General features: G+C 38.7%; 1 protein-coding gene across 1 annotated transcript; it reads right to left on the reverse strand.

Moving 5' to 3' along the window:
* Positions 1–2,635: 2,635 nt before the first annotated feature.
* LOC149228414 (uncharacterized) lies at positions 2,636–4,114 on the reverse strand. The gene has a single exon (XM_089380772.1). The coding sequence runs from the start codon at positions 4,112–4,114 to the stop codon at positions 2,636–2,638; it is 1,479 nt and encodes a 492-aa protein (XP_089236898.1).
* Positions 4,115–12,140: the final 8,026 nt, after the last annotated feature.

Here is a 12,140-nt window from a genome sequence, read left to right on the forward strand (position 1 = left end):
TCTTTCTATTATGTCAGTGAGAACATCAAGCAAATCGACAACACACTAGGTGTGACAATTTGGGATGACAAAAGGGATGAACACAAAAGAGAAGGGGAGCTTCTCGAAACGAATGGAAAGTGGCATATGATAAAAATTAAGTGCATGCTTATCATATGTCAAATTACCACACAGTAACTATTCACATTGAACATATTAATGCATATTTTGATTTCATACATACTACATATATGTTGGTTTTATTTGATCATCAACGAATACAGAAATTGAAGCCATCAACGAATTCATTCTTTACAATATGGAAGCAACACAACCGTGGGTCACATTGTATGAAGAAAAGAGGAGGAAATGGAAGAGTAACAAGAAAGAATTCAGGTGGTTGAATGGTATAAGCGTCTTTTATCCTAATCATTTAAAAGAAAATATTCCAATGAGATGCCCTAACAGTTGGGTTGTTGGTCAAGTCAGAGAGAAATACAATGCATTTGGTTGTTACCTGCGTGCTGAAAAGGATGCACTAAACATAGGGATTGGATGCAACAACTCAGTAATTATATTATATTTTTGTACAATTTTAACTTCATACTACACCTTTGAATTGTAACATATATATATATTGTTATTTTTAATTATGTTCGGGTTATTAGACATGAAAATGTGATTTTTTTCACATTTTTATAAGTGCATTTGTTCCCATCTATGTGGGCATATGGACATCATTTTCGCACAGAAGATGTCGATGATGGATCCATGACACAAGACTGTGGAGGGGAAGTCGAGTTCAAACAATCTAGTCATGCTAGACACCGCGATGAATATCTAATGTAGGGTACATTAGGTTACATTGAAAGGTACAAGAGATCATTCAAGTGGACTTCTCTTCGTTCCAATGTGTTATTTTTAGGTACAAGTGGTGGGACACCATTGATCAGAATAATGTAAAGGAAGATGGTGATAGTGGGATGATATCTATTAACTCTAGAAAGATGTGGCATAAAGCTAGGGAGCCTTATGTTTTCCCAAAACACTATAACCATGTGTTTTTTTACTTAGATGTGTTCGATAGGGATTGGTGGTTCGTATGAAGACACAACCCTAGATCAAAACATATTTTTGAGAACAAAAACGTTATCATGCCAAGCAATGAAGATAATCAGGGTGATGGCAATGGAGAGTGATATGTACTTGTGTTATTTCATCATTTATATAATTATTGTATGTTTTTGTTGTCATTTCATTAATCATATTGTTTTTTTATTTGTCTTGTTGGCCCTTTATAATTTAATTGACAATATTCACAATTTTTTTATTAAATGAAAAATGTATTTATTAAAATGGAAACACAACTTTCACAATATATATATATATATATATATATATATATATATATATATATATATATATATATGTATATATTGGTGTGCTTTAAAACACAATCGCACCAAAATCAATGCACAAATACCTTTGACGCGCCGTTGTTAGTTCACAAATTAAAATTTTTGTAGTGGCATGTCACACTTATGCACCAGTGCACACATATAACGTTTTAGCACCGGTATAAAATGTTCATGTTATCAAACGCATTGAGCTATGACTATACGTTTAAATATTGTTTGTGCAGTGCGTTTAATAAATATTATCACACCGTGCAGGAGGAACATATCAAGTGCAACTCATTTGTGATGGTGATTAAGAGACACTTGTTTGACTTTCAAATAAACTTGGTGATGCATTTTTGTTTCCTATTTAGATTATGTGAAATATATATATATATATATATATATATATATATATATATATATATATATATATATAACTAAATTGTTTGAAGTAGACATGTCTTTATCATTGTGAACATGATGTAATATTAACTAGGAGAAATGTGTAAAACATGAATTTTAGTGACTATCTCGTGATATGTGGAAAAAATAATATTTTTTGAGTTGTTAATTAAGAGATAATCAAATATATTATATGTCAAAAGTTTAAATATAATATATTATCATTTTTGTATGATTTTACTCATATTTATTATTAAAAAGAGTTAAATTTAAATTAGTACAATAGCAAATAAAAAACCAAAAAAACATCAAAATGTTATATGTTTATTACTAGAAAAAAATTCACTTTCCTCTTTAAGGGAGAACTTCCAATAGAGCAAATCCCCAACTACAAGTAACTTCACATGAAATCTTATGTTACATTTCTTTATCCTCATCTTTAGAGAGAGAAATTTCTAATTTAAACTGGTAAGAGTTTTTTTCCAAAGGAAAAAGCGAAACTTTTTATTAAGATTTATAAAAAGTTTACATTGTAAATGCAGAGCATCACTGATCCGACTTAGGGATTACCATAACTGTTTTACAAAAAACCATGTTGTCATATACAACACCTGTTCCTTAGTAAACTGCTGAAACTGTTTTGTTACCTCTGAACCGAGGTGCCATTCAAACGCTGAGAGTCAACCTTCTGTTTGCTCAAAAAATAAACCAGCCTGCCGGGCCTCCTCAACATAGAGGAAAACAGCCCGACACCTGATATGGAGTTTTATAAGCCGATCTACCAAAACTGTTATGTTTTTATGGAATTAAGAAAAGTTTGAAAACAGTAGCATAAACAAAAAACCGCCAGTGAGTCAAGGAGGCTGATTATAGGGCGGCTGATCCGATCTACTGGTATGTCCTTGGTCTTCTTCTACGATCTTCCAGCTGCCCAAATCCTGTTGAAGACCGTCTTTAGAAAGCTGGTCTGCTGATTCGTTTCTTTCCCTGAAAATGTGGCGAAGAGAGAAACTGTTAAAATGTGATTTTAATCTCTGAACTTCTCCCAGGATTTGTTTTAAAAGCTGGTTTCTGCAGGTGCTTTGTCCATTAACCCATCTGATCACTATTTGGGAATCCCCAAAAATTTGAATTGTGAGGGTGCGCCTTTGGATGAGCCAGCATATAAGGAGTTTCAGGGCAAGTAGTTCAGCATAGTTATTAGAGCCAGATCCAAGACCCACAGAAGCTTTTAAAACATGAGATGGGGATTCATTGATGACTAATCCTGCTCCAGTTTTATTGTTTTGAGATGCTCCATCAAAGAAAGCCCAAGGGATTCCTTCTGAGATCTGCAGTTCTGGGATGATTCTTTGGGAATGAGCTTCCTTAGGCTCAGGGATACTAGAGAAGATGGCAGCGCTCTGGCTTGCGGTGATATCTATAGGAATTTCCTTATCCTGGAAAATACTCCTGTTCCTCGCTATCCAAATACCCCAGATAATGATGAGAGGGAGGTTGCGCAGATTCCCGTTTGGATGAGAGTCCCACCACTTTTGCCAAGCTTCTTGCACAGTCTGTCCATCCCATTCTAACTTTTTGTTCATGAGGTTCCCTACCTCACCCCAAATTTTGATAGCTTCTGAGCACTTTAAGAAGAGATGGTTTATAGTTTCTGCTTCTGATTTACATAGAGTGCATCTCCCCGGCCCATGCATAAATCTGGTCTGCAGGGAGTCCCAAGTTGGGATTCTACTTTTTAAGATACACCAAAACAGGATTTTTGACTTTAGGGGGCTCTTAAGTTTCCAAAGTTGTTTAGACCACCACTCAGGATTTCCCCATCCTTTCCTTGACATGAGGAAGTTATATCCACTCTTTGGAGCGTATTCCCCAGAGTCTGCATGGGCCCAAATTAACTCATCCTGTCTGTCATTCAGCCGAACATTTGTTCTGAAGAGTTCTTGAGTAAAGGTACTCCATTCGTTCCACCATCTTTGCTCCAGATCCAACTCTTCACCGTTCTTCCAAGCTTGGCCCCAGATGGTTGATGATCCCGGATTTGCCACTTGGCTAAGGTAAAGAAGCCCTTTATCCTCTAACTGCTGAACCAGTTCAGGGGTAAGGGCAAAACTTTCAGAGCAGCCAACCCAGGGGTCCTTTCCAATCTTAACCTTTTCTCCATTCCCGACTTTCCAAGCTAGACCTTGTTCAATCACTTTAAAAGACTCCAGAGTTGCTTTCCAGATTGCTGACACATTCTTATGGCTCTTGACTGGATTCCTGATCCAAACTTCCAAAGGAGTTGGATCTATGTATTTCCTTTTAACTGTTCTAGTCCAAAGATTTTCCATCTTAATGAGGCGCCACCCTGATTTTGCTGACAATGAAAGTCTGAAATCGGGTAAGCTTTTTATCCCCCAACCGCCCCAGTCTTTTGGTCTCGCCACTTTCTCCCATGCAACCCAAGGAGAACCGAAGATTCTTTGGATCCTGCCCACAAAAATCTGCTACAGATTCTCCTAATTTTCTCCAGCACGCCTTTAGGGACCCATGTTAAAGCTGCCCAGTATACTGGGATGGCTAGTAACACAGATTTTATCAGGGTCAATCTCCCTGCTCTAGAAAGCCATTTAAAGCTCCAATACCTGATTCTAGCTTCAATTTTTGCAATTAGCCAAGACCAGTCCTCCTTCTTATAGTCATTTGGCTTCAACCAGAACCCCAGATACTTGAACGGGGATGCCATATTGCACATTTCATATGGAAAATACAAGCTGAACTGTTCATTTTCCTGTCTGTTAAGCCCTTCTGAAATGATTTGTGATTTCCTGGGATTTATCTGCATTCCGGTGGCTTCCCTTCTGCTTTTATGAATCAACTGACTTAGACCTTCAGCCACCAGGAGGAACAACAGGGGGGACAGAGGGCAACCTTGCCTCAGTCCTTTTTGACCTTTGAAGAAAGGGGTAGCAGCTCCATTTATGAGTATTGCATAACTAACATCTGTGATGCACCCCATGACCCATCTGATGAAATCCACTTTGAATCCAAGGTGCGTTAGGAGCAGGCGAATATATGACCAGTTTATCCTGTCACAGGCCTTTGATAGGTCAATTTTTATTATAGCTCCCTTCTTGTTTTTCATCTTTACACTATGAAGGACCTCCTGAGCCACCCCTATTGCTTCATGAATTTGTCTCCCGTTCAGGTACCCAAATTGTTCAGAAGAGATATGCCTTGATAGAATTGGTTTGATCCTGAGAGCTATCACTTTTGCAATTATTTTATAAATACTATTGCAAAGGGAAATGGGTCTAAAGTCCTCAAAGGATTCCGGGGCTTCCTTTTTTGGAATGAGAGCAATGAAGGTAGCATTGAAAGGACTATAAATTTCTCCTTTTTGTCTGGATTCCTCCACAACTTCGGATATTTCTTCTCCTATCTGTTCAAAGAAGTGCAAGAATAGCTCTACCGTCCAACCGTCCGGCCCGGGGCTTTTCTCTTTTGCCATGGATTTTATGACATTTTCCACTTCCTCCTTCGTGACTGGCTCCATTAGGAAATCTGCTTCTTCCTCCTCCACGAATCTGTGAAAACATTGCGCTGTTTGGATGACTTCCACAATGGTAATCTCACCATTGTCTTTGAATAAAGATTGGAAGTGATTTACCCCAAGGGATGATAGGGCTTCAAAAGTCTTAGCCTCCCTTCCATCTTCAGACTTTAGGTGCCAGATTGTGTTTGCACTCTTCCTTCCTTTTGCATAATTATGGAAGAAACTAGTGTTGTCATCCCCAGCTTTGAGCCAGATTGCTCTACTCTTAAGTCTCCATTCTTCCTCTCTAGCCAGCAGGATTTGATTCTTGTGCTTTTCCAGGGCTACAATTTTCTCCTTTGATTCCTGAGTCGCATATCCATCTGCCTCTATGCTTTCGAGATTTTGGAGTTCCTCAGTTATCTTGGATAGGTCTTCATTCTGCTTTAGTTTCCTATCCTTTGCCCATGATATAGTTGCCTTTTTCAATCTTTTGAGGTTTTCCATAAGAAGAAATCCTTTATTCTCTTGAGAACCTCTGGCAGGATGAATCCATGTATCTTGGAAAAGTTTGATGTATGATTCTTCTTGAAGCCAGGAGGCATTGAATTTGAAGGGAGCTGGAGGCTTTGAGGGGCCCATGGAGAGCTCAAGATAAATCGGAAAATGATCCGAAGGACCCCCTTCTTCTACCCATTGCCTGAATAAAGGAATTGCATTTGATAAGTCCTCATTAATTAGGAAACGATCTAATCTCTTCGCCACTCTGGCAGCTCCAACTCTTCTGTTTCTCCATGTTGGTTTCAGCTTGATGAGATTCCCTTCAATAAGACTATTTGAGGCTAAGAGATCCATAAAAAATTCTGATTGCGGGTCCTCTCTTGCAGAAGGGCCCCAGGCTTCCGCTCTTCCTAGAGAGAAGTTTAGATCTCCTCCCATCACCAGATAGTTATTCTTCATAAGCGAGTTCCCCATCAATTTGTTCCAGAATGGAATCCTTCCTTGGCACGGCCCATATATATTGATGATTGTTAAGGGGAATTCGAATTCTGTGGACTGGCATTCTATCCCCAACACCTGCTTCATTCCCCACCGGTTCCAAATCTTAATTTTACCTTCTCTGATTCCAACAGCCAAGCCTCCAGAGTGGCCGTCAGAATCCATGGCTATAAAGGACCATCCTGGAAGGAGAGCATTAAGCATTGATTCAATGTCCTCCCCTTTCCCCAAAGTCTCCTGTAAAAGAAGAACATCCGCTTTTGAATTCATCACCAACTCCCTAAGGGCCAGTTTTTTGGGTTTACTGGCTAAACCCCTACAGTTCCAGGAGGTAATTATCATTTTGAAACAGGTGCAGGGCTTTGCAATGCTCTAAGTGCCCCTGTTATTGAAAGTTGTTTCCCATCTGCCACATCGAAGATAGCCTGGACTTTGGCTTCAGAGAGCTTGGATTTCCTACCCCTTTTCTTCCCTGGCTGGTTCAGAGATGAGGTTGGGTCAATGCCCCCTACAGCTGTCGAGGAGCCAGGCTTGCTTACAAGGGAGCGGAGGTTATAGGGACATAGGGGTTGTTGGTCCGGAGCAGGGGAGTTTAGGCAGCACCCATCGCGATTCAAATCCAGGGAGGGGATAGCGGCTGATAAATTTTCAATTGAGGTTTCCAGTTTGCCATCTTCCATCATAACATTTTTAGCATTTAAATCAGAATAAAGAGATTTAATTGTTGGATCATCATATGAGCTTTTATCCATACAATTATCTTTATTTTCCACAATAGAAGGAGAAGAGAGAATTGAATTTGAATTCATACCCTTTTGATCCTCTACAAGGCTTGGAGTTGCGGTCGATGGTGCCTCTTCAGCGGCTTTCAGAGAACCCCCTGGTTCCGGATCGGCAATCGTTCTTTCCTTTGGTGGTGCCTGGGTTCCTGCTTCCTGGTCTTGGCTCCCCTGCTGCATGTCTATATCCATATGATCGACCTCCTGAGCAGCTGGGATCTCCTTGTTTGGATGGAAATGAGGGCGCCTGTAGGTCTTTTCCGTCCTCTCCCTTGTTCTCTGAAACCTTCTCCAGCGTCTTCCTAAAGGGCATTCCTTTGCCAAATGCCCATACTCATGGCATCTATGGCAGTGAAACGGTAAATATTCATAGTCCAAGATTTGCTCAAAAACAAAATCTTTGTACTGAAGGATGATTTTCTCTGCCAATCCTCCACTGGGCTTGAGATTCACCAGGATCCGAGCCATTGTCCTGTTGTGAGTTTCCTGAAATGACATATCAGCCTCCAAATAAGTGCCTAGCCGGTTCCCGATCGCCTTGAACACCGATTCGACCCATAGGAACGATGGCAGCCCTGGTGCTCTAACCCATACTGGGAATACATCAGCCTTTTCGTGGTCTGCATCAAACATTGGACTCCAGTTTTTAAAGAGCACCGGGATGTTTCCAAGCAACCAATGTCTCTTCATAACCCAATCTGCTGCCTCTTTATTGTCGAACCTGACTGAGAACCAACCTTTAGGTAAGATCATAACCCGAAAATCTCTGATTAAATCCGATTGCTAGTTCTGCTTCCCCCAGGCTTGTATGAACTCGGAGGAGAATTTCTTCCCTTTGACTCTGCCAACCAGGGTACATTCGGCAACCTCCAATACTTCTTCAATCTGGACATCCATTCTAAGCAGCAAATTCCCTTCTACCCCTTGGGATTTGATCAACTTTTGCTTTTTCCTCTGCCCTTCTGAAGCTTTGGTTCCTCTTGAGGGGTTTCTTAGGGCTTCGTCTGTCTGCAATCCTCTATGAGGATCTGGCCCAGCGGTCTAGGGAGAAATTTCGAGCTCCGGGCTTATCTCCTTCTCGTAAGAAAACGGAGGATTTTGGGATTCAGTCAGAGAGGGATTAATTACCTGAGACCCTTGAACAGATCGCCGTTATTCCTCCCTTGACTCCTGGGTTCCTTCGAAGCTCTGATCCAGTCTCTCAGTCTCTTTAGGGCTATTCCTGCTAGGTGCTAACGATACTCTTGAAATGGGTGTTGTATTTCCTGCTTCTCCTCCCGGCCTTTGCCCTAGCTTTGAGCCAAGGTTTACAATATCTTCCAAGCCGCCTGAGAGGAACGACCCTGGAAACCCTGATTTCCCTTTATTTCCGAAGTGGGGTATGATCGAGCTTGACTGTTGAAAACCCTTGGGCGATCTTGGCGACTGGGGCTGAAACTTTCCTTTTGGGAGCTCTGCTGCCGTCTCATGCGTTTCTTTGGTCGCGAATGAGAGGGTATGAGTGGATCTAACCGAGTCCGAACAGAACAGAACGGAGAGGGAGCTAGGGTTTCCACCGTTCCGAAGTAGCGATCAACGTTCTCAGATGTTGGGTCCTTCCCCCAGACAGAGAGAATATCTTCCATAGCTGGGTCTAGGTCAATGCCCTCCTCCGGATTAACCATGGTTACAGGGCTGATCACGGTTTGTTGTCGACTTGTCGAGTGCTGAGAAGTCGCTGTTGTAACAATGCAGTTCTTTTACCCCAGAGGGATTTACCTTCACTTTTTACTGTAACTGAGATCGCCAGGTGTCCTTCCTTGCGAGACGAAGACCTCCACCTGCCAACACCTGCCTACCTTTCACCTGAACCGGTTCAGTCTGCTGCTACCTACGCCTCGTCCGATTGTTGATGGGCCCTAACCTCGGCCCTACGGGCCTAGGTCTGGCTCATCGCCTGCTGCCGACAAGTTTCCTGCTGCGATCCTCCATCCTCCCCTTGGTATTTGTGACTTATTAGTTATTTGTAGTCATATTGCTAAACTCTTAAACTGGTAAGAGTTGTTGTAAATATTAAATTTAAATTGTTTGAAAATCTCACAATTTTAGTAATAAATTAAATTTTATAAAAATTGAATTTTTAAGTTATATTAAATCTAAATTAATTGCGCCAAGAGTCGCAGTATGGGAGAGATGTTGTCACGTAACATTACATTTAAAAGTGGTAAAATAATAATTTAAATTAACAAATTAAAAATAGTAATAGCAAATGAAATTAATGTCAACCATCATTACAATACTTCAATTTTCACCTTAATCTTATATAACTTTATATATAGATATAAAGTAACCGAAAGTAAAAAATAAAAAATAAAAAACTTTTATTATGAGGAAGAAATGTAATGAGTAAAAAAATATAATTTACTTTTTTTTTAAGGAACATGTAGTATTTTTCATTAATAAAATTGGAAATGGGTCAGGTCCCTTACAATTGAGGAGCACTCTATCTCATATTTTTGCAAATACATAAATAGAGAGACCCTTTTGCTACCTATTTTATTCATGTATATACATATTCTTTACGTCTTTCAAATTATAGATTTTCCAAAAAACTCCGTAATACTTTACTATCAGATAAAACATTAAATTATAAAACGACAGCTACCCGCGACTTCCATGTTCAAATTCCTCCTGAGCCGCCTCAGATGGCATGCCCAGTTCCGTGCTCCTTCTAGCACCAAGTTTCAGCTCTCAACTAACAACATCAAATTTTCCTTTCTCCATTAGAGCAAAGCCATCACATAACCCGAATACTTCCTTCAATACCCCCACAATGGTCGTCTCCACTCGTAATTCAATATTATCCACTTTATGTTTCAAATTTAACACACCAGTGTTCAGGTGTTGCAACGAATTTTGTATCAATTCCATGTCCTTCCTTAAAACAAATAATTGGGAAAACACAACCGCCATGTTTTCATTTATATCCTTGACAACCTCCTTAACGATATGCCTGCTTGAGTTGTAAACCATTTTCACAACACTCCCGCTATGCCCGAGCTCCTCTGCATCGTTCCCACTTCCATTACTCGCAGAAGCCATATTTTTTGCAATTCCCCCATGCACCAAAATAATTCGAAGGTTGAGTTGCTTCAGCTAGCTACTATATATTATCTCCTGCTCCTTACCGAATTTCCCTCCCATCTTATCAAAAGCTTAAATGCATTTCCTATCTGCAACATAGCCAAGCCACCTTCCGCCCTCTCCATCATCGCCAATTTCGTATCAACTCGAAATGACTACGGTACTAAGACTGCACTCACTTGAAGCCCCATTTAATAAACAAGGGCAGAGAGCCCATTTGTCTTATAACATGGCCGCCTTGCTCCCCCACACCCACCTGTTCTTAAATTTCTATCTACCATCGTCCTCTCCTGAGGAACTCCTTTGAATCATCATGATGTTATCATATTTAATTGTCTGCTTATCCTCGTTAATTTTCGTGCTCCAACTTTGATCCATTTGGATTATGGTTAAAGTCTTATTTAAGGGATATGACATATGACACTATGTTGATTAATGAGTAAAATTCCTTGTTCTAATTCCACTCCCTTATTGGCTTGGAGATCGACCAAATGGTTATTTTTTCTTTTGACTTGAAATTTTTTGTAATCTTCTAATTTTATGAGAAGACACATTATCCTTATGATCAATGGAGAAGTTTCTGAGTCAAGAAGGTACTCATTCCTGGAAAGTCTTATGCATTTTTGAATTACCACCATTGAGTCACCTACAATGATCAACTTCCTGATGCCTTTAGAGATGTTGATCTTCAGGCCTTACTAGAGTGAGATCACTTCAACTTGATTGTTCGAGGCTTTCCCAAGTCCCCACGCGAACTTTATTTCAGATTTTTCTTCGAAGTTAAAAAGCACTCCTCCCGCTCCAGCCTCCCCGAAAAAATATAATTTACTTTTTACTACATGGACGAAATGTAATTTTTTCACATGACAAGAAATAATATTATTAATACTACATTATGTGTAATTCATTCTATGTTCCATTTACATGTGATATTTAAAACAAAAATATATTTATAACATAAATCATTTTAGTGATAAGTAAAATATTTCAATGTCCATATTAAATAACATAATTTTATAGATACTTTATATAGAGAAAAGTAAAGTAATTTAAATTGAAATTTTTCTTAGTGAGAAAGATTGAGTGAATTCTTATTCCATTAATAGTTACTTTCTAATTCAATATATGCGGGATATTGTAAATTTTCAATGTTTAATATGGACTTGATATGTAATATTTTAGAAAATATTCATAATAAAAATAATTAAATGTATACATACAAGAAAAAATTATGAGGGGGCATATTTTAACATTTTGATGTGAAGAACGTGAATTATAAATAAGGCCGCATAGCTAGCGTTTCCCTGCCACTTAGTTCAATTATTGAATTTTGGAATGTATGAACTAACTATTGTATTTGAACAAGGGCTACTTTATAGATATTCTTGCTTATTTTAAGCATCCTTAAATTAGAGTAAGAAACAAATAAGACATACATGAATGAATGAATAAAGTGTTTTTAGTAGTCATAAAACACTGCTAATGACTTGAGACTTAGTACTTGAACGTTGAAACCAAAATTCTAGAACCATACTTCCAAAAAAAAATGTTTCTACCAAAAGTGGTAAAAAAATTCTAGAACCATATTTCAAAAAAAAAATGTTTCTACCAAAAGTGGTAAAAAAAATATTGATATGAACGTTGAAACCAAAATTCTAGAACCATACTTCCAAACCAAAAAATGTTTCTACCAAAAGTAGTAAAAAAAATATTGTTATCTTGCATTGGAAATCTACTAACTAAAACTGCTAACATATACATATATATAACCTCTCATCAAATTCTATTTTTACACAATATTACATTTGTTCGAATATATATGCTCAAGATAAACATCACAAATATATATGAATATACTAAATATGAACAAAAAGTATATGTTTTACAGAAGTGAAACGAACACTCAATTAGAGATTTTTATCAAACACAATAAACGAACTA

Source organism: Pinus tabuliformis, chromosome J, assembly GCF_031772625.1.
Source record: "Pinus tabuliformis cultivar Carrire ecotype Pingquan chromosome J, CPIR1, whole genome shotgun sequence".
Lineage (NCBI taxonomy): Eukaryota > Viridiplantae > Streptophyta > Pinopsida > Pinales > Pinaceae > Pinus > Pinus tabuliformis.

What these genes read in the sequence shown, in the direction of transcription:
- LOC149228414 (XM_089380772.1), bottom strand. Translation starts at nt 4,114, where the DNA reads ATGGAAAATCTTTGGACTAGAACAGTTAAAAGGAAATACATAGATCCA.